Source organism: Ascidiella aspersa, chromosome 5 (genome assembly GCF_963924565.1).
Source record: "Ascidiella aspersa chromosome 5, kaAscAspe10.2, whole genome shotgun sequence".
NCBI classification, from domain to species: domain Eukaryota; kingdom Metazoa; phylum Chordata; class Ascidiacea; order Phlebobranchia; family Ascidiidae; genus Ascidiella; species Ascidiella aspersa.
This window is the reverse complement of record NC_139451.1, coordinates 31,551,667-31,577,790: the sequence shown is the minus strand read 5'-3', so window position 1 is coordinate 31,577,790 and position 26,124 is coordinate 31,551,667. Positions and strand designations below refer to the sequence as shown.

Sequence of the window (26,124 nt, the reverse complement as noted above, 5' to 3'; positions counted from 1 at the left end):
TTTCGTTTATGACGTAACATTCGACATAGAATCTTTAGCATCACAAACAATCAAACATCTTGTGCCGAGGAGTTAGTTAACACTAACAGCAAGTCAACGCAATTACATTGCTAAGACAGTAAGTTCAGTTTAGTCTGTATTCTGGTAATGTCATGCAAATACGACGAATCCGTAAGTTTTAACCGTTGTAAAACGTAGATATGAAATGTAAAGTTTGTGTTTTTACCAGGACATTAGTTTTAGGTTGTTGCTGACAACTGGACGCCATGAATTCAACGTATTTTGAATCCAAGAAGAACGACAATATTTTAGTTAGGTTTTCAATTGATTTGTATTGTCGATACTTTATACGAAAGTTTTTTGTTTAGCAGTGCAAGAAGTTACTCTACTGTGATGCCCATAACTTGAGTAAGCGCAACTTTAACCAGAAATATCTGATACTATCGTTTCAAGCGAACCCTGCTACCAAACTGCAAGTATCGGTACTCGTCTGTAAATAGCGGTTCTCGGTAATAATTCCACACCAAAGTAATTCGACAACTATAGCCATGGTTTGCTATTTAACGCACTTTTCCTTTGTAAGTGAATAACAATAACGTGACAAGCATGACCTTCGCATGGAAACACACAATAAGACTTTAAACGCAACAACTTTTCAATGGAATAATCTATAATACCATAATTTTGATACCAACGAGCTAATAAAGCCAAGTACGCATAGTAATATCGCCGACAAAATAAGACATAAATCATCGAAATAACACAAAAAACTGTACGGAGAGGGCATAAAACGATTGGAGGGCACTGATAAGGCGTCGACGTTTAGGCTCCTTAGTTTGAACGGCGACGTTGGGGCGCCGCTTTTTTGCACCAAACTGTTTGCCCCTGTTTGGGGTTATGGGTGAGAACTGGGTGTCGTTAAAATTTGAGTTAAGTTTTAAATTATTAGGGAAATAGTTGTGCAGCTATGGGTGGGGTTTGTGGTCAGCTAAAGGGAATTTATTTTAGACCTTATGTTAGTATTAGTCGTATTTTGGTGTTTTTTCGAACTGAGTTTCATTCCGACGTTTTTATTTCCGATGTTAGATCTCTCGTGTTTACAGACAAAGTGTAATTAATTAAAACCTTAGCAGGTATTTTGGGATCGTGTTTCGAACTAGTTTGCGACACACGTATTTTGCGCAGTCATGTTTGTCAACTTGCCCGAAGGCCTTTATCCAAGAAGCGTTAAGTTGTGTCCGATGGAACATAGTTAGGGTTTAAATTTATGTACTTTTTTCTTTTATCAGTATCTTCGGTAACAAACTAACATTGGCTTTGTGGCTTTTCTTGGAATGCCTGGGCGCTAAATGAACCCGCTCATTGCCTAACAGCCCTGGAGGTCGATGAATAAGTTCGTGCCTTTCATTGCACATAACTGGGTTTAAATAGCGACTTTCGTTTAAATTCAAACAGAAGTAAGTTGTCCCAGAAATAACATAGAAAAGCAATAAAAACCATAAACATTTGTTTAACCTCCACTTTTCAGCCTTAAGCGTTGTAATTCAACGGTTAAGTTAAAATTCCAGCTACATAACACTCGTACACATTAATATCAGTGTTGAAATGTAATAAGCAGTGAGACAAAACCAATGCCGCTTTAAAAACAGAACAAAAATAATTTTAAAGGTGTGAGATCAGAGGCGTAGCCAGGGAGTTTTGCGTCATTTTGGCGCTTCTGTACCTTGGCACCCGAGGACATAGGTTCCCCACCGCACCCCCTAGCTACGCCTCTGTATGAGATCGGAGTGTGGAAGTGTTCCAATTTAAGGCGCAAGTTACAATTCTTTAATTGATGCCAGTATAGCGTTGGTCGAGTGGGTAGGCCTATAAATGAGTCCAGGGACCGAGGAGCCGATATGGAAAGGCGGCGTTTGTCGAGCGTCCTGCACCGCAATGTCAAGCGCAAACCCCGATGTAACAAGTCGAATAAAGTGAAGGAAGAATACAACGGTTTGAAAAGAGTTGAAGTTGTTTTTGGTAAAACTTTATTGTATAAATGTCATCGATGAGTAACAAAAAATATAAACGTCTAAAAGAAGAAAAATGTAAATATTTACAGAAGATTGTATCTAAAAGAAGAAAATGTAAATTTTTACAGAAGATTGCATTTTTGTAAAACAATGATATCAAAAAATGCAAAAAAAAAACTCCACCACTGGGTGGGGCTCGCAACTTGCATCAACAAATAACAACTTGAAATAAAAACAAAAACAAGCTTGCTTCTGAACTTTAGCATAAATAACTTATTTCATCAACTCATTTCATCAAAAAAAGAAAAATAACAGAATAAAGTTGTACACATTATAGGCTCTAAAATTGTACAGGTTAAGTTAAGAAACAATCAGTTTGGTACAACATTTGAAATAAAACTTTGTTTAAAACGAGATAATAGGCAATATAGGTTTATACGTCCACAAAATATATTATTGATTGCTAATTGATATTCACGTTTTTCACATCATTGGATGATTGGAAAAATAAGAAAGTCTTAATATTGGCAACAGCTTGGTTTTGTAAAGCAAATAAGCACTGGACAATGGACGCTAAAATAACTTTGTGGAAATGGGCAAGCCAATGTTAGGCTCTGCGCCATTTAAACTGCAACAATACAACCGCAGGTGGCAACATCATCAGTGTGGAAACAAACGGTCCACTTGTTTTCTTGCGGGTCGTAAACTTCCACCGATTCCTCGTTGATTCTGTGACAAGATGTACAACAACGATATAAACAATTTGCTAAACTTTAGCAAGCATTATTATTAGAAACAATCAGTTACATTCTTAACCGACGAATATTGTTTAGCCAAGTATTAATGCCAAAAACCATAGGTTAAATGAATCTAGAAAACATAAACGCCAAGAAAAATGAGTTTCACGTCGGGAAAATAGAATTGAAGTAAGCTCCAATCTGAGCCCAAATACAATTAAGAAGCTATTTAATTATTACTCTAACCTTACTTGTGCTTCTTACGACAACAATGGTAAAAGTGAATTCTTAAAGCAGTTTTTTGTTTGTTTTAATCGCAATTATATCTGTGTCTCGGGCGAATAGCAACAAAGCCATCATTTTTTTAAGAAAATATGTATAAAAACGCTTTTTAAGAAAATATATATAAAATGGTGGAAACGCAATAATAAATCACAAATAAAAACAACAGTAAAAAGTAATAATGGCAGGAACAATTGTTTAAATATATCTAGAAAACGTAAAATAGGAAGAAACATATGTCCAATCGCGATTGTGGCCAAATAAATAAAAAACCCTTTTAATTATTACCAACCTTATCCCCATTATTTTAATATTAATATTAGCAACTAGTAAATTGTCGGAGCTTTAGATTTGTTTTGTTTTTCAGTTGCAATTATATCTGCTTCTCAGGCGAATAGCAACTTTACTCGCTGAATATAAAGCCATCGTTTAGTAATCTTATCAAGAAAATATATAAAATAAAATGAGGAAAAGCAACAATAAATCCCACTACAGTGTACCGATTTCATTATTATATGTAGTTTTTATTCACGGTGGTTACATTATTTTAATTTCGGAATCCTCACCCGAAAATAACGTAGAGCTTTCCTTGCAACACACAAGTTGCATGATATATCCGTCCAACGTTGGTGGGTCGAACTTGAGTCCACGAGTTGCTTCTGGGGTCGTATCGTTCTACTGTGGTTGGCTCCCCATCTGGTTAAAAAGCACAATATGTAAATTCTGAACAAACGTTTTAATTTAAAGTTTTAATTTAATCGATTTTAAAAGTTACAGCTAGGTAATGACGTTTAATATTCTAATATGTAAAATATCGTCTATCGCTATCAGAGTAAAATGTCAAGTATCGGACACCCACAGTTCAGAGTACAAGTTGACCTAATGTGTCGTGATATCTACTTTATACAGTGAACAGTTGTTAGCTGGGTACTTGAATGGGCTGGAACTTAAGTTACGGAAAGCATTTATCGCAACCTGTATACATTCAACAATCGAAAGCAAACAAGAAGTTTCCAGATAAAGTTTAACTTGGGCGCAGTTGTAACAAATGATTCCCTTTATTGGTTTGGTAAAACCGAATCTAACCAATGTACTTTCTGCAAAAATGCTACGGAAACGGTATCCACCTGTTTTATTTGTGTCCTGTGACGTGTTTATTCTGGGAAAACGTGAGCTCGTGGTTAAGTATGAAACAACGAATATCGTGTTTTTTTCCCCCGATCAATTATTCTTCGTAGCCGTGCAAAACATTTGTGAATTGTGTCCTTTTATGTGCAACGCCGTTAATCAGTGTATATCTTTTTTCGCCATTTTATTTGTTAATAATGAAAAAAATAAAAATATCTGGACACTTGTAGCGCAATATTAAGTTTATCTTTACCTCTTGTGCGTTTTGTTAATTGCGAAACGTTAAGGATTACCGAGAGGGGGTAAACAGCCGCCACTACCTAGTGGCCCACGCATAACTTCGTAAATACTTAGTGTGTAGTTATTTTGCAAGTGGACCAACAATGTTAAAAGCTCCAGGGCCCTTCCATATTTATATTGGGATACTTTTAATTGTGGTTTATGGAGAATTTGCGCAAGTTTAGACTAACCAAATGATTTTAGCGACATTCGTTTCAAAACATTCTAAGTACATTAAATAAGTTCTGTTCAAGATAACGTCGTGAACTGTAAGTTAAACAAAAACTTTATTTTCTTTTGTTTTACAAATTTTCTTAGTAAATTTTGGACACAAATCATCAAAAGCAGTGAGTTTTGCGCTTGTTTTGCCTAAATAAATATTTAAGAGCCTATTGAATGTAAAGAATGTAAACAATACAATTACCATTCAAACCGCAAGTTGCGTAAATGTTTCCTTGAATTGCAGCAACTGATAAACCTGATCTAGCTTCATTCATGTGTTGAATTGCTGACCACCGATTATCCGAGAACTTCTCACATGAGTTGAGGTATGAGCGGTTCCATCCACCAATAACAAAAAGCGAACCTGACAAAACAACAAACAAAAATTCAACACAAAAGTTTAATATTAATAAAGCTTTACTTGTTATGGGCAAATTTTGGCACTTTTATCAAATGCCCCTTGAGAAAACATAGCAAAATGTTCCAGTTTCGAAAAATACGCAACGACCTCAAATAGGTTAGAGTAGCCAGGACGGGCAAAAAGTGAAGCCCCTACCCTAGCAATCTATAACAGATTAACAATCCTTATTAAGTAGGGTCCGCTTAGCAGTTTAAGGGAAACATTTCGTTAATCAGTGACGTCATAACAAGCGCAGTTGCCTTAAAAATGTTCTTAATTAATTAAACGGTTAAGTTGAGGAACTCACCAAATATTCCAACCTCATAATCATTACATCCAAAGAGTGTAAATCTGTTAAACCCGATTTGACAAAAATATAATTCAGCTCCTATACGTGACCGCAACAAACACATAATTTTAATGTTTACGTTACAATGCTTATACGATAGAAAGTTGGCAACACTCACAAACAGCTGATAGCGATGCGAGGTAAAGTCAACTTTCATCCTTACCTTCAAATTCGACCATTGCGTGCTCACTTCTCGGTTGCATCAAGTCAAGGCCCTTGCTCCAGGAATTTTTGTCGGGGTCGTAGATGATACAAGTTGATAGAGGCATACTGTTGTTTTCGCCATAACCACCGCTGACGTAGATCAAACCTGGGTTGAAAGCAAAAATATTTATATTGAGCTCTAAAGCACAAAACATACGCAAAAACATCAAAAACAAGCTCATATATTGTACTCGGGCAATTGTTCATATTTCGTCATATTCTGATCGAAATGTTGACGTTATGGAACAGAATACATTTTTTAAATACGCGAAAATGAGCACCAAAAACTATACATTTGCCAAAATGGCGGACGTTATAGAATAGTGTTCATTCATAAGATATCGAGTTGTAATTATTAGTTCAATTAAAACGGGAGAATCTAAAATTTCCACTTTATCAGCAGTCTCCTCAGTTTATAATAAAATATGGTCAATTTATGAAAGTGACATATTTCAAAGAAATGAATATGCAACAAAATCACAGGGTAGGAATGTTAAATACGGAAATGAGTTTCCAAGATAAGTACTCGACCCGGCCGAGTAATGCACTGTGCCGAGTATTCGAGTTTGGAACTTTGTGAAACCACTTAACTCGGTGACCGACATATTTTTGTTTGCCCCTGCCCAGAGCTTATGTTCGTATTTTATTTGGGGAATTTTGTTTGTGCAAGTAAATTAAATATGAATCCCAACAATTAATGCATGTCCAGTAAATAAATGAACCCAAACACTTTGATTTGTGGGAGGGTGACATTGCTGGTTATCAATAAAAATATGAAGTTATACTTTATACGACTTCCCACAATATATAAAAACATAAATTACATTTTAAGTCAGAGGTTCCCGAACTGGGCGCCGCGAGACTTTGCCAGGGGCGCCTTAAAATCAGGTGAAAGTTGTTCTATTGCAATGATTTTCAACTTTTTAAACACTTTTCTAATTGAAAAAAACTCGTGGAACACCAAAAGAAATGCAACGATATTGAAGTTACGTTACGGTACAGCCTAATAATTACAAGCAATCACATTTTTTCTGCTTTCTATCCTATTTTAGTGTAATATTCAGGTTTGTTTTGAAGAGCATAACTTGGTATTTGGGCATTAACTGACAAACGACCAACACGAACACACCTACTGCTGTATTTGTAAGTTAACCCACGATTCATGTGTTTCAAACAACAAACATGTGTATTATATATATATTTTTTTTAATTTTTTTTTTGCTATTGGGTAATAGAACCTCAATATAATGGTATTGTCAATGTCACAATTGTAGGCTTACTCAAGTAAAATCAGATGCTCTATTTAGGCCTATTTTGCAAAGCAAATAAGTTTTTGCAGAATAGCAGATAATGTTGCGCGGATTTTTGTGTGGATAGTATTAGTATGAAGTTAATTAAAAAAACTAGTTAGCCAAACTATCCAAGGTCAAAAGGACATAGTAGGGCACCATTCTGCATTCATAACAGCGCCGCGAGTTTAGATAAGTTTTCAAAGGTCGCTGCCAACAAAAAGTTTGGAAACCGCTGGTTAAGGTGGCTCATTTAAAATATGTTTTAAATAGGCACGAGCAGCAAGTCCAGGGTTCTGGGTTCAACTTCGAACCCACGGTTTACTTGCAATGCTTGAATCCTCACGACGACGTGAAGTTAGAATTTCAAAAAGGTTTCCGGTAAATTTCTAGAAATGTTATTTAAATCTTGGGGAAAACAATGTTCATATTAAGCTCGTTTACGCAACAGGTTGTACAAATAAAATGTCTGCGGCGAAGCGATTTTTATAATTTTTGAAACTTGCCGTGTGCATTTTAATAGGGACGTATTGCGGACAGCCAAGATTCGACTAAATAGTGAAACCAGTCTGTAACGTTTCCGTCAATTTTCAATGCCAAAGCGAACGTGCGTATGTTCAACACAGGCTCACTTATTCTGTTGAATAAATAATTTGTTTCTCACCATTTAAAACAGCACAAGCGGCATGATATCGACCTTCTGGCATATCGGCCAAAGTTGTCCAAGTTTGTTCGGTGAGGTCGAACATTTGGCAACTTTTAATGTTTTCACCTTGTCCACCAAAGATGAAAACCTTGTTCATAAACTTCACCGCAGTCGCGCCATAAACTGGCAAGATCGGTTGCTGGAAATTAAAAAAAAACTTTTGTCGCATTAAAATATGTTTAAATATTCTTAACGAACCAATCAACGCGTATTCAGCAACCTAATATCGGACGAAACTACATTAGTTTATAGTTGGGCCACTTGCTAGTAGAGTTCTAAAACATACGCTACTACGAAAAGTTAAGTTACAGTGCTAATTTTGATGAAACGCAAGAAAATAAAACAACATTAGAACAGAACAGGTTTACTATTTTAACGTATTTTACTTACTTTCTTGCAACAATACAATATTAGAAAAGGCTGAATATGTAGACAAACACTAAACTAGAAATGTATTCAGCCTGAATTATTAGCAGGGTTGTGTTTTTCAGTAATGTGCTGTTTATTGTTTTTTATCAGCAAAATACGTTGTAATGTCCGTATGTTGGATGTGAAAAACACCAACATGTTTTAGAATACGTAAATGGAAACGCAATTTATTGGATATCAACATTTTAAAATGCTTTTTGTACAAAATAATTTTTTGCTAAAAGGTATACTAAGAAATGTCGGAGTTTGGAATCCTAATTGAAAACTTATATATATATAGCCACAGCATTTCATGGTTTCCGCTTTATTTAAAATAGTTGATCATGTGCAAAGCTCAAAGGGTATTTGTTACAGACGAAAAACTTGATTTAGCTTAGATCATGTTCCCTTTGAGTCTGAGTATAGTTCAGTTGGTAGAGCAACAGCCGCGAAACGGTCGAGGTAGTGAGTTCGAATCTCACTGCAAGCTTGTTTTTTAGACTGCTAATGCTTTGCTTAAATGTTAATTCTTAGAAACTGATGATACGGAGCTGGTATCGTTAGCCAGTGCGAATTCCAAATTAAATGATGCTCGTTGGAGAATACAGATAGACATGTACTTGTGTTTATAGTACGTAGTGGTTATACATTCACTACTTACCGGCAACTTTTCTTTTTGCTTACTTGTGACATCTATCAGCAAACATTGTTTCTTTGAATTTTGACCTCCAACCACCAAAAGCTTCGTTGATTTTGCTGAAGAGCAACACCATTTACTATTAAACAAACTTATATAACACCAAATGTATAAAAGAGATACAGTTATTACACAAGTACAAAATGTTTGAACATTGAATTTTTAGTACCTGGAATACAAAAATATATTAATTCTTGCCTTGGCAAATACAATAAGCAATAAGGTTAGCTAAAACAAGTCTGTATAACAAATACTATAACTAAACAAGGTATTCAATAAAACATTAGTAAAAGACATTTTTACAAGTGATACATCTGTAGAAACATTGGATCAAGTTACCTTGAGACTTGGGTTGGGGTTTAAAGGAAATTTTTTTCAATGCATCCATAACAGCAAGACAGCAAGAATTATTCTCACGGACAAGAATCTAATAAAGAAACAATGAAAATAACCTGCTGATCAGGCTTACATTTTCTTGGTACAACTGCATTAAATTTTTCCTTTTTTAGCACAGTTAGCACATGATATTTATTTTTCCCGTCACAATTAACTTTACCAGAGTCAAAAAAAGATCTGTGAAGCTTTCTTTACCGCAAATTATTTGGTGAAACAACAACGACCTAACAAGAATAAATGTTTTTGATGACTCTTTCCTAACCAGTGGGTCGCGAAGCTATTTCAGGTGGGTCGCAAAGCATTTCTGAATGTTACAGTTTTGTATTACATTGGGAAATTAATGCATTTTTATTACGTAACATTGATGCAAAAATGCAACATGCAACAATGGAACAAATATGCAGCAATTAGATGTGTTGTGTCACATCAACTGATTTAGTACAAACTTTTTTCAATAATTTGTTTTTCATTCGTTTTGTCATATCTCAGTGTGGGTCACACAATAAAACTTGCATTAAAAGTTGGTCGTGAACTGAAAGAGGTTGGGAAGCACTGCTAAAAAGCTCCTCCGAAAACATTTACCCTTTTAATAATAAGTATCTATGACACTTCTGTCTTGTAAATCAAGATTGGATCAGTGCAATAACTGTGACCAACCTCGTCAATAACAGTGGTCTGCAAGAAATTACAAGAAAGAGTTGAAAGGTCAAGTTGAGAGAAGAGGTTCACAAAATGTTCCCTACGACTGGAAAGTTTGAAGTGAACCCATTGAATGATTCCAGTGAAAACAGATTCTCCTTGTTTCTAAATGATTAGAAAAAACATCAACTGTGACAAACAAGAAGAGTACAATATAAAATTCTTTGTGTGCTTAAGTGGATTAAAAATTGGAATTGAGTGCAGGGTTATAATCTAGGCAAGTATTAAGGATGTCTAATTGAAACTGAACAGATACTCAAAATCCCAAATGTATTTCAAAGCATCGGTATTTATGTTATACAATGGTGGTAGTAGTGTCATGGAACTATATGTAAGTAATCTGATATTGAAATGAAAAATTTCCACCTGGGAAGTAATGGCATATATAAAGAATTGTTTTAATACTTGAACATATACTATTAAATATTGTAGAAAACTTGTAATTTGTGGATATTTTTCTAATTCATTGTTTTATTAAAATTAATTTATATTGTTCCAGGCATAAGATTGATCAATTATGTATGGGTTAGCTTCGATGCACTGTGAGTAAAAGGCAAACACAAAATTTCCCCCAAAAAATTAAACAAATAAAACATTGCCCAGAAGGACATGGTTTCATTTGAATCAAGTTTACCAACAAACAACTAAAGCATCACACTTGTAGATCATTGAACACTGGGATAGCTTGGTAAAAAATAATTAACTTGAATCACTAATACAATTATAAGATCATAAAATAACAACATTAATCTCTTTTCTTTTGCAAAACAGAAATCAACTAAGTAAATAAAATATAACGTTATACTATTTTGTATTTTATTGCCAATTGATATTTTTAACTCCAGGGCACCTTCATAATTGATTATGTCACTAACACAAATATAAGATGGTATAGTAATGCTATGAAAAAAAATTTTCGTTTACAAACACATAAAAATTTCAAAAAGTTGAACTAAAACTAGGGTAAGTTTTTGAAAATAAGATGTGATATTTAAGTTACCTTGGTATTTTCATGATTGATTATTGCAGACATAGAGTCAATATCCAGTTGTTTAAAGTCGTCTTGTTGCACAACAGCTTCAAAGTTGTCATGTATCACTTGTTTTGCTCTTTCCTCTGTTTCGGTGAGGTGGTATCGCTGAGCATGAGCCAGGATTTCCAAGCAATTATCGACACCCACCATTTGCAAGATGTACTTGGCACATTTGAATTTAAGAACTATAAAAAACAAAAAGGTGTTCAAAAATTTAAAATAAATAACTGAAATTCCCCATATTGGTTTGAAACTTAAAAACAGAGACTATTGTTAATAATCATACAGTTGGAATTGTTAAACAGGCATTGCATGCTGGAATTAAAAATATCCTGTGAATTTAATTGTTTTTATAAGTAAAGAAATAATAATTTAAAAACGATGACTAAATATATAAATACATCCGATCTGTGTGTAGTCAGCATCTTCATGCAATTCCAATGCATTCTCCTTTGTAATCTGCACATCATTAGTGTAAATGCAATTCAAAAGTCTCTCCAGTTGTTCATCTTTCATTTTAATTTTGATCTCTGCAGCAAATTGTTCTTTCATCTAAACAGTAACATGTGATCACATAATGTGAATTCATATTGTCTGGCCAACGTTATCATTTAGTTCAGGGTGGCCCGCGACATCAATGTTTGTGGCCCGCAAAGCATTGTTAAATTATTGTAATGCGTAGCGTTCAAGGGTTAAATCGAATAAATATAAGTGATTACAAAAAACAAGCATGTTTTAATTGTTTCGTTACGATTACATTTTTCGAGTTGGACTATTGAATAAACCAGTTTTCGATCACTCATCAAATTCGGATTCAGGGGTTTGGCAAGACAGCCATGCTACTTTTTGTTATGTTTTATACCAGTTGTATTAACCTTTGCCAGCTTTATATAATTGTCCAGTGCCTTGCATAACAAAAATCAAGTAGAAAGTTCACACGAAGCACAAAAAATTTATGTTATGCACAATGCAACGGCCATATTGCCAAAACATTATAAATTCGCGCAAATGATGAATAAGTCTGAGCCACCCTGCACCAACCTGTTGCTATAGGCAAGATCTAAGAAAGAGATATATTTCTGGGTTCTTGATTATAAAACTTTACTTATGATAGCAAAAAATGTAATATTGAACAAGTCCGTTATTACTTAAATGTATTATATCAAATGTCTGCTATACTAAATGTGTGATAGTTTGTGGAAGCATGCAATGGTATAAATTCACAGAGACTTGGAGCTGGCAGTGTCTACAAAACAACAACAAAAAAACTATAACAAAATAATTTGGCGCGAAGCGGAAGAAATTTTGCATTAACATTATTTAAGTTGGTAAAAAATATGATTTGGGGAAAGGCATGGCTTGGTGACCACCCCTGTGCACACCTTAGATCAATTGTACCGAATTGTCAAGAATAAAACTACTCAAAATGTTTTTTTGTCTTATATGAACATCAAATAGAAAATAATATTGCTACTTTAAACTAAATAAGCAATAAAACATAATATCACCATTCTGAAGCTTTTTTTCTAGTTTACTGTGTGACTAAAAGTTAGTGCCCTAACTCTTTCTGAAAATTTCAGCTAAGTCAGTGGTTAATACATTTTTGTCCAAATCGATAACGTCATTGTAATTTTGATGATAAAAGCTTTTTCAATGACCTTCTAATTAAAAGTTGTGCAAAATATGTGATTTTTTCACCTCATGCGTGCACAAATTTTCCTGTGTCATCTAAACTCGATTTCATTTGCACAAAAGCATAGCAGCAGGTTTTCCTGAGCTTATGTGTATTACGACGGTGCCTTTTGACAAAATTTAGTAAATTCATGTCTAAACATTTATTGGCGATCAAACAAAAATCCGTATAATGCCCCTGGCTGCCTGTAGCCTAGTGCAGTGCTCTTCAACCGGTGTGCACGGTGCACCCTAGGGTGCACAAAAATATGTATAGGGCGCACTAGTACGAAAAGGTATACAAAGGTGTATCATAAACTTTTAGTGAGCCATTATTGTTTGTTAGTGAGCCATTAATGTAGATTTGCAAGTAATTACCAATTTCTATGAGACAATGGTGCTGTAATCGTTGCAAACTAACTTTCTCTTGTATTTATTTTTTTTGTGTTAAGTTTGAATGCTGTTTTATGACGTGCAATAGTACTCGCAAGCAGCCTGTCGCCATAATCGAACCATCAATGACAGTGGGTAAAACTTCGGCAGCTCCGCTCGGTTCAATTAACATGATTGAATTAATATGCAAATGATGTTTCATATCTCTTTTTACCTCAGTTTACCTTTTAGGTGGACATCAACGTCACAACAACTTTAAGGGTTCACCAAACCAAAAAAGGTTAAAGAGCACTGGCTTAGTGTATGTGGCTCGCAAACTATTTAAAAATTATTATGGCCTGTGATGGTGTCAACCTTGGACGACCCTGATTTAGTATATAAAATAACAAAGATAATTTTTTTTATGTATTAATAGAAAAGTAAAAAATGGCAAAAACATAGCAGGTAGCACAAGAATAAATCTGATTTTGCTGGTTGAAGTAATTATAATTATGGTAACAAACAAGAATCAAATTGGTCCATCTTAAAAGTGCAACAACTGAAAACAAAGCTTTTACAACTAACTTTTTAAGGTAAGAATTAATAAACCCTTAACAGACAATTATTTACATACTTCAAAAAATGTGTATATTACTTCCTTATTAATTATAACTTACCGGAGTTAAAAACATTTTGCAAAAGAACTCTGACGTAAGGCCAAGCACAACTCTATGAACCGCGAAACATTTGGTTTCCGCCTTGAGCGTTGCATCACAAAATTGCTTTTCAAACTTGCGATCACTAAAAATAGAAATTCAAGAAGGCGATTTGAATAGGTTGCTGAAATGTTTACAATTACCAGAGGAGCTATTTTTAATCATGCCTAGTAGCAACAGTTTATATATACAAATTCTTATTTAAGGCACCTAGCAAACAAGTGAAATGATTCTACATTTTTGCACTTTAGCGAGCACCTTATAATAGCCCAGACAGCGAATTGTTGACTTCTAGACAGAAAATGTTTTAAATACCTGGAATAGCTTTTCACAGAACATAAGCCGTTCTGTTTATTTTTACATTTGACTTAAATTGAGTCAAATCGCTGAAAAGTTAAGTTTTTTGAAGTTTTTGGCATAGATTGGACTTTAAATTTAGAATAGACATCAGGGTACAAAAGAGATTATTCATTAGTGGTTATTTTTACAACAATGACAGTGATAAGTTATGTAGCTTAGAAACCATAAACTAATAAAAAAAACTAATACTGAACATTTGATCCAATATGTTCAGCTGGGTTATATTAGATTGCGAATATTGGGGTTGCTCAAAGTGGAATACTGGAACAAAAAAACAAAGGTCGTCATATTTGAACACTAAACCTTTCTTTATTTCAATCAAGAATGACAAAGTTGTTGCCTTAATGCATGTTTAAGTAGGAGGTGGTTACTGTGCTTTCTATAATATGCTTAAATAGTAAGTGGGTACAATTGCTTGGCCTTTTTGTTCAACCAGTAATTCTCAACCTGTGGTACGCGAATACATTTTAGGTGGTACGCAGTATTTTTTTGTATAAAAATTACAGTTCTACCAAAAGGTTAAGCATATTTTTGTATTGTAGGCCTAAGAAACTATACACTCATCACAATTATTGTATAGTTAAATATTTTATGCTTCATCAATTATAGGAATTATTATCTTTCCAGAACATCTATGCAAATTTATTTTATGGCATCATAGCAAAACAACAAAGAATCACAAAACATGACTACCGGTATCTTGCAAAGTTAAAAAAAGAAACTTTTTCGAGAGTAGTGGGCCGCAATTTTTTCGAAACTTCCGGGCTAACTGATCAGCTAATTCGCCCCTGTTAATAATCCTATAACAATTTTGAGTAAAGATGAGGTTTTCAAAAATTTGTCGCAACAAGATCATAGATCCTTGAGGTGGTATGAGGTAAAAAAAAGGTTGAGAACCACTGTGTTAAACAGTTACGGTGCTTGAATATGTTACCGTTCAGTGGGGTCCGTTTGATTACAATATTTAGGACAAAAAAAGTGTTACAGTATTTAGGGCAAAATCAATTACTACGTGATGTGCCACTATGTTTAATGCCAGGGATAGTGATTTTGCATTTTCATGTGCATTTCCACAGCTAAAAAAATAATCCAAGGCAAAGTGTGAAATAAGAATTCAACCAAGTATGATATGGGGTGAATCATGTTTTTATTGTCGTTATACATTTCAATGTCTGCAAAATATCCCAGAACAAACATTGTTTGTTATTTTTTTAGTTAATGCAAACTTATTTTTTTTTTATTGTGAGAAAAATGCTAAACTGGGAAAATTTAAATGAATATTATTTCTTGGAAAATTAAATCCAATAATAGAAGTTGAACTTAAATGTCTTTGAACGGGCTTTTGCAAACCTGTAATCTAATTAAAATATTGTTCTGTATTTATTAAAATTTATAAACACTTGGTAAAAATATTCAAATCAGTAAACGAGTTGTTTGTTTCAAGTAACTTTCAACCCGGTAATACATTTTGAAACTTGCACTAGTAAGCACAAATCTTTAAGATTACACTAGAATTTATTGCAAAAGCTGTGGACAGTACTTCAAAAACTAACGTTTGGCAAACAGGCAAGCCGGGTAAAATGATCTTTTAAACAACTAACTGACTTACTGATTGAGCAGTTCCAATATATCAGGTTTTTCTGTGAAATCTTCTCGAAATGTGGTCAAGACATCTGCTGTTGCCATGTTGAAGTGTGAAAAACTTAACAGGACAGTAGTACTCTAATTATGGGCTAGTGTTGGCTGCAATACAAAAAAAATGTTGTAATATTTTCTATTCATCAAATTTTAAATCGTTGAAAGTACAGTACAGCTTACAAGCAACTTAACGCTATGTAAAATGAACAAACATCAGCACTGGTCTAGAATTGTTCCACATTTATGTTGACACTAATAAAACGAGTTGTTGAAATTGCAAGGAAGGCATAAATATGTAAGAATAAATATAATAAGAATAACGCTAACTCGCACCCTAACCCAAACATTGTTAGCAATATGGACGCTTGAACGAAATGTGGTAAGATTCTACACCAGCGCTCATGTGGGGGTCGTCTTATTATTTGTTCCATTTTGTCGCAGTTCTGTCACCATAAATTTTGCCGCATTCAGTCACACAAAAATGTTACTTTCATGCTGTTAAGTAAACACGTCTGTGCTAAACAATTATATGGCAAAGCGATGTGCACAAAAGCCAAACGAGACTTAGTGAACTGGCTCTTAACCTAACCAACTGAATGTATAACTGAACTGAACGCAACTGGACACACTGCTGGAAAGTATGGCAGATTTTGACAGGATCTCACGAGCACACAGGCAAAAAATAGGGGTGACTGGGTGTAACAAAGGTCTAAAAAGTGCACCTCGGGTTCACTTTATGTTTTTCCGATGCACTGTTTATTGCATACATTGCACCGTAAAAGATGCCGCACAAGCGCTTTACATATTTGGGGTGCGGTTTAGATATTTTTTCGGGTGCACTTATGAACGGTTGAAAAAAAATCGCTGGTGCACTTGCCATACTTTCCACAGTGGACAGAACAATGGACAGAAGTAATATATACTGGAGTGTTAGTACTGTGCATGGACCTTAAGCTGTTTCTGTAAGTTGATTGCCGTTCTGATGTGATTCAATTAACTAAGATACGTTTAATACCTTGCTGTGGTTAAGCTGTTGGAACATGCAACCTTCGAATAACCTTTAACAAATGGAGTCGGACTCAAAACATAGCAGTAACCTTCATCAGCGGTCAGTTTGAAAGTTTAGTTCCTCTTTGCAATTTCGTTCTGGTGAATACAATAGAGGCATAGAAAGTTTATAAAATAAACCGCATCTCTTTGACAAGTTTTGACAAATCGTTGCAGAAAAATTGCAATTATGGTTTATAAATAAATTCTTTAAGCTTCCATGCATTTTTTGCATTTGTTGTTTATGTTGGCAGTAAATATGCATTAAACCGTGACGGTTGTAACCATCCTTTCGTAACTAATGACAACATAGTTTAGATTTCTATTTTTAACTGAAATTTATAAAATACGTTCGTTTGCGCAAGTTATTTCTTTTAATTTTTTTTCGCGCATTGAAAATAAAAATTTTTTGCTTAATTTGTCAAACAACATTTCGCGTAAAAAGTTCTACGACGCAAAGTTTTTTACGTCAGCCCCAAGTTGATGTTGACAAAGAAACGTGACAACATGATGACGCAACAATGGTTGTGGAATCAGCTTTGTAGCACATTTATTCAATGTAGTTGTAAAGTAAACTTTTTGCTTAATAGCTAATTGTTGGGATTTGAGTTTAACGAAACTAAGATAATTTAGTTCCTGTGTCAAATGACTGTAAAAAAAAAAACCTTGTGATTAGTTTATGTTGGTTGTCTGGCAGTGGATTTTGCGGCACTGGTCTAGAATCCTACGACAGCGTTAACACAATTATTAAATCAACAAAATATTTTTGTTGGGGTGTGAGTTAGCGAATAGATGTGGGAGGGTCAAGTTTCATTATATGCCTTATTTAATAATTTTGCATTTAACCTACCCTAATCCAAATAATGTGAGATGTGGTGGGATTCTAGACCAGCGCCGACTTTCTGGTTTAGAAACCGTACTACGGTAGTTCGTTTATTTTGTTTTAGGTTGGTAAGGTGTTAGCTTCAATACAAAAGCCACAAATTACAAAGATGTTATTACGCCTCTATATCGTTAAAGTTGCCTAAAATTTAATTTTGAAAAGTATTATATTGTATTGCTAAAACAGTCGTGTTAAGTGCTTTTCAAGAAATGCACACTCTAATCATACTCTAAGGGCGTTGTTGTATGAAGTAGTGTTTCCCTTGATACAGGTCATTTTAAGGAATAAAACGCGATTTTAATTTTCATCTCTGTTTTATCGTTGGAATAATCAGTCAGCTACTCAAAAAAATAATCTACCATGCGAACAAATTAATTGTTACAACATTGTTTTTGGTTAATTTTTTGGTTATTTGTTTTTTTTTAATATACCACTGTTTTGGATTTTTGTGGCTCTTGGGGCCCATCAGCCGAACAACTAGATTCTAGACAAAAGAGTGCGAAAGAAAATAACCATTTCATCGATAACGTGTATAAAAATTGCAAACTACAATTATCGACTATGAGAACGCAATTTCGTGACGGCTTATTCGAAGATAAATGTTAAAGGCCATGAAAAAGAACTCAAAATCGGCCACTGGGTGGGGCTGTGCTGTCTCCCGGCAATTCACGTCAATCATCCCAGGGTCGGTCCATTGTTGAAAATCATATAAAAGCGACAAGCAAAGTGGGAGTCAACTCACTTCAGTAAATAAGCACTTGTAAAACAACAAGCATCAAACAAGCTTGTTTACTAAATTCGTTTGGCGTTTTTAAAAATCTAAATTTTAGATAAAAAAACAACAAAAAGTAGATCGCAAGGTGTGCGAACGAGTGCGCTTTAAGATACACAGACAGTCAGACAAAAATAAAGCATTTACAAGTTTTCGGCGATTTTGAAAACATTTTTGTGTGAAAGTGGTTAATATAGACAGACTGGTGAATGGACCCGATTGGCAACAAAGTAGTTTAACATCACTTATCACACGTTTGGTGGTTCGGGAAAAGTAGAAGTGGAGCAATTAACTTTATTTTACAACTGTTTGAATAAGAACAAACATGAAAAAAAGCTTAGGCGACTTGCTTCGATAAGATAGTACTCGAATAACTTCAACGGTAGAAACAAAACGAACATAGCTCAAAAATTAGGTGAATAAATCATAAGCTAAAAAGATAGAAAAAATTAAGTTTCAAACAATATTTAAAAACGTAATATAGATCAATATAAGGCGCGAATGCATCCGATTAGGCAACACAAGAGTGGTGTTGGTGTCCACTTAAATCAGGTTAAGCATTATCTGACTGGTAAATACGACTACAGTAATGTTGGCAACAGCTTGGCTCTATGAAGTAAATAGACACTTGGCAGTGGACGCTAAAGATCTTTTTAAAGTTGGTAAAACAAAATATTAGGCTCTGTGCCATTTAAACTGCAACAATACAAGCATAGTTAAAAAAATCATCAGTGTGGAAACAAACGGTCCACTTGTTTTCTTGTGGGTCGTAAACTTCCACAGATTTCTCTTCGTTTCTGCAACAAGAAGATGTACAACAACGATATAAACAATTTGCAAAACAAAAACTACATTGATAATAAATTGCAAAGCCAAAAAGTTCGAGTAGATCGGCATCATCTTGATTAAGACCTTTCCATACGAACTTGTATCACCTTCAGTTAATGTGACTGAGAAGCAATTCAAGCATCGCTCATTGCGTCCCATCTCTTATAAGTGATGGGACGCAATTCTTATAAGTGATGCTTAATGTGCTTCTCAGTCACATTAACTGAAGATGATACATTTATTATCAAGCTGCATTACAGATCCGTGCTTGTGTACCCCAAAACTGCATTGCCGATCCGACAAATAGTTTTAGCTATCGTAAGCTTTATTGTCAGAAACAATCCGGTAAATATGTCTATAATTAATAAACACGAAGCTAAAATGACAAATACGAAAGCTATTAATTAATACTCCAACTCTATACGTTCTGTGTTTATTGATAATGTTAACTAATCAAATATTGTAGTTTTACTTTTTGCTTGTTTGCATAATAACTTTATATGCAATTCGGAGTTCTTACCCGCAAATAACATGTAGCTTTCCTTGCCACACACAAGTTGCATGGAACCATCGTCCAACGTTGGTGGGTCGAACTTGAGTCCACGAGTTGCTTATTGAGTCATATCGTTCTACTGTGCTTGGGCAGTCCTCACCTGGTAAAAAAGCACAATTGGTGAAGTCTGAACCAGGGCTTTTGGAGCAGTCGTGCATTTTCAACGGAGCTGGAGCTGGAACCGGAGCTCTGCGTGAAATTCAAATGGAGCTGAATCAGTTGTTTAAAAAATAGCTCCGGCTCCAATGTATTTTATAAGATGCTATGTTACTACTAATAGCTGAATTACCATAATTTAACAGCAACCCTTCACAAAATTAAGAATTGTTGCCTCTTTGGCGCCACCTTTTCTAACTAACCACGTTGCTGAGGGATTTGACAGCAGACTGAGCAGAGCAGTCAGCTGCAACCCACTATACTGTCTACTGACTGACCACATTTGTTCGTTTTCACCGGAGCTGGAGCAGTGGTATCAATAAGCTTCGGAGCTGGAGCTGGAGCTAACCTATGATAAAAGAGATCTCCGGAGCTGGAGCCGGAGCAATTTAACATTTACGCCTGCTCCAAAGCCCTGGTCTGAACACTCTTTCATAATGTTTGATTTAACTCGTGTTTTGCTGAAACCTCAAAAATGTTTAAAAGTTTAGATGAATACGAATAGCTTGTGACAACCTACAATACATATCGCTACTTCTTTATGGGGATCCGACGTCGAAAAATGAAGTTCGATTTCTTATTCAAAGCATTTCACCGCTTTTTCAAACTTGTTAAGTTGTTGAAACGAACAACCGACATTGCAAAATAAATATTAACGTTCCTTTAGTTGAAGCTGTTTTATGTATTCCTGTCCTTTTTCGAAAGAATCAACAGCCTGCTCATGGCAGAAATTTAAAACGACTCTTTTCAACTTTTTTATATACGACAAAAAAAAGTTTTGCCAAAAATATCCCAGTGAATTTTCGTGCTATCGGGCAAAGCGTAAATAACTCATTTCTTCTGTTTACAAATGTTCCACATAAAGACACAAATCTATAAAACCTAAAATAAAAAATTAAAAACTACTAAAATAAAATATTCACAAACCTATTGAATGTTTAATAAAGAATGCAAAAACTACAATTACCATTGGAACCGCAAGTTGCGTAAATGTTTCCTTGAAATGCAGCAACTGATAAAAAATCTCTAGCTTCATTCATGTGTGGAATTGCTGACCATCGATTATCCGAGAACTTCTCACATGAGTTGAGGTATGAACAGTCGCTATGTCCACCAATAACAAAAAGTGAACCTGGAAAAACAACAAACAAAAACACAACACAAAGGTTTATTACAGGGGTGGAAAAACTGCCGCTCGCGAGCCGCATGCGGATCTCCGGTAAGTTTTTTGTGGCTCTTCTAGTTGAATCGTAAAATTCCAAAAAATTGTAAAGGTTACCAACAGTACTGTTTATCAACGTTTCTCTATTTTTCTTTTTTTTATTTAGGCCAGCATTTCGATTTTGACGTAACACTAGACACAGAGTCCGAAGAGTTACTGTAGTTAACAAAAGACTGATATTGACAAATATTTTGCGTGTTATTTTGCTATTACCGTTATTATTATTGTGTTGATTATTACCGTTTTGCTACAATTCTATTATTATTGCTGACCTTGCATTATTTACCGTTTTTGTATTAAAATAATTTTGAGGCTCTCTGGTACTTGTATTTTCTGCAAATGGCTCTTCCATTGAATACATTTGCCCACCCCTGGTTTAATAATAATAAAGGTTCACTTTTATAGGCAATTGTTTAACAGATTTTTTACTGCAGAAATTTCTCAAATGCTACTTACGCTCTAATTTTCGTAAAGTAACAAATAGTTTCATATTAATTTCAAGTATCCAGGACTGGGAAAAAAACATACGAGCCAAGTCTTACTGTAGGTTTACTAAAAAAGTAAGTTGATTAAAAACATAACGTTGACAAAAGTTTCAAGTCATCCTATAGGGAGTCAATAACCTTATTTTAAACTTACAAATGTCTATTAAATAAACTCTCCGGTATCCAATATCACATTAACAATCCTTCTTAAAGTTTGGTCGGCAAACAGCTGATAGCGATGCGAGGTAAAGTCAACTTTCATCTCTACCTTCAAATTCGACCATTGCGTGGCCACTTCTCGGTTGCATCAAGTCAAGTCCCTTGCTCCAGGAATTGGTGTCGGGGTCGTAGATGTAACAAGTTGATAGAGGCCTTCTGTGGTTGTTTTTATAACCTCCGGTGAAGTAGATCAAACCTGAGTTAACAGCAAAAATATTTATATTGAACGAAGATTTAAGCACAGACATATAAGCAACAACTGAAAGGCGAATTATAGAAAAACTGTTATTTAGGTTTTACAAATATGCCAGTCGGTAAGGCAAATATGCCAGTCGGAAATTACAAATATGCCAGATCGAAAGGTTGCCTTTTTAAAACACTTAACATATTTTGAAAACGCTAAAATGAGAACAAAAATTACACATTTGTCAGAAACTGTCGAGTAGATAGACAGCATCTTGATAAAGACGTTTTGATACGAGCTTGTATCATCTTCAGTTAATGTACAATCAAGATGTCGATCTACTCGACCTTTTTGCCTTTGCAATTCATTATCAAGCTACATTACAAATCCGTGCATAGTATATCCAAAAATTACACAGCAAACAGTCGACAAAATAGCGGACCAAGTCCGTAACGTTTCCGTCAGTTTTCAATGCTGAAGCGAACGTGCGTTTGTTCAACACAGGTGTATTTGTCATTTTAAATAAATAGTTGTTTCTCACCATTTAAAACTGCACAAGCGGCATCACATCGGCTTTCTGGTATATCGGCCAAAACTGTCCAAGTTTGGTCGATGAGCTCAAACATTTGGCAACTTTTATTGATTTCACCATCTCCACCAAAGATGAAAACCTTGTTCATAAACTTCACCGCAGTCGCACAATAAAGTGGAACGACCGATTGCTGGAAATAAAACCACAGTTGAACTAATTTTGAACAAAAAACACAAAATTACTAAATTAGCTTCGAGAATGTGTAAAATTTCTGATCTATATCTTGTTCACTTCCAGAAAAATTTTAAACTACACGCATCCCTTTGGTCACTAACGCCTATCAGTAAGTGACTACTGACTAGTTAATATAATCGATTGGGTTAAAACAATGGACACTTGGAGATGTTTAACAATTGCTTTAGAACAGTGATGTGATTCCCAAACTTTTTTTCTCGCGTACCATTTTGAGCTTTTGTACAGTGTTCATGTACCACCTAAGTTACATGTGACTAGAATATCTCAAACTATAACTATTTTTTTTTAGCATATAGATAAGAAAATAAGCATGTAGCTGTGTTAAAGTTTAACGTCATTCCAAGAAGCATGAAAGCCATAAATTAAACAAAACACAGCAAATAGTTTTAATGCGATTCATGTAGATGTTTTGTCTCCACCAGCTGCTAACAATTAACGTTTTATTATCTTGAACAAGATAAGTGTTACGTCATAAATATGCAAATTAAAGGTAACTAAAACGCAACACCCAATCTGAAAGTTCTAAAGATTGAAAGTTTTCTGAAATTTATACATTATGCTTTAAAAAGTTTTCGCAAAATTTATACGTAGTCGCATACCACCTGAAAGACTCTCGCGCACTACCGATGGTGCGCATACCACAGTTTGGGAACCACAGCTTTAGAACAATTCACTCCACTTTGACCATTTATATACTTATCACTTGCCGGCAATTCTTCTTTCTGTTTGGTTATGACGTCATACTGCACACATTGTTTCTCTGATCCATCACCTCCAACCATCAGAAACTTTGTTGATTCTGCTGGAGTAACACTCGTTTTTTAAGACATGTCGGTTGTCAGCATTTATGAAACACTTGTCAGTAGGTAACACAAATTATGTCTATGCTGGTAAATACCTAAATCTATATGAGTTGCAAAACATTAATTAAATCATTTATTACTATTTTTTTTATTTTTTTGGTTGTAGTAAATTAATTTATCATTACTATAACTAACTGTTAATGGCGTTGTAAATCTAGTTTGACAAAAATATTAATGAAGAAATAACAAAAGGTGTATGTTTTTCAATGCTACATAACCTAGCAAATTCTACCTCATAACTAAAGAAAAAAATCTGATAAATTATAAAAAATCTGAAGTATAACCTTGAGGTTTGGGTTGAGTTTTGAGAAGTTTTCCCATCGCTTCCATTACAGCATGACAGCAAGAAACGCTTTCACGAACAAGTGACTAAAAACAAAATACTCGGTTATTTTGTTTCAATTGAATGATTTCAAAACATAGAGCCAACCAATTTTTACAAGTTAAATGTTTCAGTTAATTCTGCTTTCATACAGTTAACTGTCTCATACTTCATATCAGTTCTGCACAACATACGACCCACAACCTTTAAAGTGGTCTGCATGTTGCTCTTGATGTAATACCATTTTTCTGTTAATTACTTCTGTTTTAGACCAGTGAAGACTTGCTTGCGTATCACATGATCATACATCATTATATGGCTCTTTTGGTAGCTCCATATCGCTCTTTTGATGAAAAAATCTTCCCGCTTTCCTAACTTTATTTTTCCTTTTCTATTACACATAGTAGCAAATTATTGTCGCCGCGCGCGAATCTTTTTATATCCAAAAGGCCCTATTCTTTCAACAGACTTAGTAATTAAATTTGTGTAAACTTAGCCAATTCATTTTGGTGCATATTATTGACAGTCCTTTAAATGAGAACAAAATAAACGACCCTGCTCAATTTACTATTTTTTTCCAACCTATAACTAGATGTTAAAAGGTGTTATATGGCTCTCATGGAAATACAACCAAGAACATTTGACTTTTATGGCTCCTTATGTCGAAAGGTTCCCAACACCTGTTATACATAATTTCTGTAATGATTTGCGAAAGAAACAAAGCGCGCATGGTTTAGTCATTATGAGTTAACACCCTCGTAACATAATCCGCTTGATAAAATCCAATATATCATTTTTTTGTGAACACAATGCATCATGTCTTTTAGGTTATCCAATTTAAAGAAAAAACTAATAAATTTTTTTTGTGCTTCGTGCAAAAAATCAACTTGGTATTTTTATGTTGTCTGACTATTACGTAATCATGACAACGCATTGCAGTTGGTATAATGTTTGAGGAATGGTACAAGCCAGTAAAAGGAGTTCAGTACAAAAAAAAACCAGTGATATAACTCAATATAAAACTGCACAATATCTCCTGCTATATAAAATAAAGCAAGCTTTTTGGGGATTAATAGGTGTAACCCACCTCAAAAATAACGCTTGTCTGAAAGAATCCACCAGAAAAAGTTGAAAGGTCGAGTTGAGAAAAAAGTTTCACAAAATGTTGCTTGCGCTCGGAAAGTTTGAAGTGAACCCATTGAATGATTCCAGTGAATACAGATTCTCCTTGTTTCTAAAGATAACATTCCTGATGTGTATATATATAATTATATACACATATTTGTAGATTATAAATGTACTAGACCAGTGCTCTTCAACTGGTGTGCACGGTACACCCTAAGATGCACCGAAATATGCATGGGGTGTACCAGTACGAAAAGGTATACAAGGGTGCACAAACTTTTAATGAACCATTAATGTTACATCGTATTTACCAGTAATTACAGATTTCTATGAGACATTGGTGCTGGAATCGTTGTGAACTAACTTATTGAGACATGCAGTCTTTCTTTTTGCCTGACTGTCATGGTGAAAGTTGCATTTCTGTTTTTTTATGTGAAGTTCAAACCCTCACTGACAGTGTGTAAAACTTCGGCAGCTCCGCTCGGTTTAATTGACATGACGATATTGATATGCATATGATTTTTCATATCGCTTTTTACCTTAATTTACCTTTTAAGTAAACAGGTGCATGAGTTCGTCACAACAACTTTAATGGTTCACCAAACCAAAAAAGGTTGAAGAGCACTGTACTAGACACTATAAATGTACTACATACATATTTATTCCCCAGTTACCTTACATTTTCATCCTTAATTATTGCAGACATAGAGTCAAAATCCAGTTGTTTAAAGTCATCTTGTTGGACAACAGTTTTAAAGTTGTAATGTAACACTTGTTTTGCTCTTTTCTCAAGTTTGGTGAGATTGTATCGCTGGGCATGAGCAAGAATTTTTAAGCAATTATTGACATCAACCATTTGCAAGATGTACTTGGCACATTTCGATTTAAGAACTATAAAAAAAACACAAAATTTTGTTTAAATGATTGATTAAATAACCCAAATTGCCATGTAAAAAAATTTTGGTATGAAAGTTAAATCAGAGACTTTTGTTACTAATTATAGTTGAAATTGTTTTAACGGGACACTAAATCCTGGAATTAAAACTTTTCTGCGTATTTATTCACTTTTTATTAAGAAAA

At 34.5% G+C, this 26,124-nt stretch overlaps 3 protein-coding genes across 3 annotated transcripts in view; all 3 read right to left on the bottom strand.

Moving 5' to 3' along the window:
• LOC146146347 (kelch-like protein 23) overlaps nucleotides 1–25,100 on the bottom strand; it is a 63,901-nt gene extending 38,801 nt beyond the window's left edge. Inside the window, exons 1-7 of the mRNA XM_083390728.1 lie at nucleotides 25,007–25,100; nucleotides 23,882–23,966; nucleotides 23,442–23,533; nucleotides 22,489–22,669; nucleotides 21,813–21,959; nucleotides 20,805–20,969; nucleotides 19,649–19,781 (exon numbers count right to left, since the gene is read on the bottom strand). Coding sequence (XP_083246854.1) covers nucleotides 19,649–19,781; nucleotides 20,805–20,969; nucleotides 21,813–21,959; nucleotides 22,489–22,669; nucleotides 23,442–23,533; nucleotides 23,882–23,927 — 764 coding nt within the window. The 5' untranslated portion in view covers nucleotides 23,928–23,966; nucleotides 25,007–25,100. The remainder of the gene's footprint in view (nucleotides 1–19,648; nucleotides 19,782–20,804; nucleotides 20,970–21,812; nucleotides 21,960–22,488; nucleotides 22,670–23,441; nucleotides 23,534–23,881; nucleotides 23,967–25,006) is intronic.
• On the bottom strand, nucleotides 1,595–15,782 carry LOC146146348 (kelch-like protein 23). The gene is made up of 12 exons (XM_083389909.1): nucleotides 15,570–15,782; nucleotides 13,562–13,685; nucleotides 11,243–11,393; nucleotides 10,809–11,026; nucleotides 9,767–9,913; nucleotides 9,053–9,140; nucleotides 8,678–8,772; nucleotides 7,567–7,747; nucleotides 5,573–5,719; nucleotides 4,863–5,024; nucleotides 3,598–3,727; nucleotides 1,595–2,741 (listed from the first exon to the last, which is right to left on the bottom strand). The coding sequence occupies exons 1-12, from the start codon at nucleotides 15,644–15,646 to the stop codon at nucleotides 2,636–2,638; spliced, it is 1,626 nt and encodes a 541-aa protein (XP_083246035.1). The 5' UTR covers nucleotides 15,647–15,782; the 3' UTR covers nucleotides 1,595–2,635.
• A 614-nt stretch (nucleotides 25,101–25,714) lies between the features above and the next one.
• LOC146146344 (kelch-like protein 25) overlaps nucleotides 25,715–26,124 on the bottom strand; it is a 58,277-nt gene continuing 57,867 nt past the window's right edge. The window contains exon 13 of the mRNA XM_083390727.1: nucleotides 25,715–25,935. Coding sequence (XP_083246853.1) covers nucleotides 25,715–25,935 — 221 coding nt within the window. The remainder of the gene's footprint in view (nucleotides 25,936–26,124) is intronic.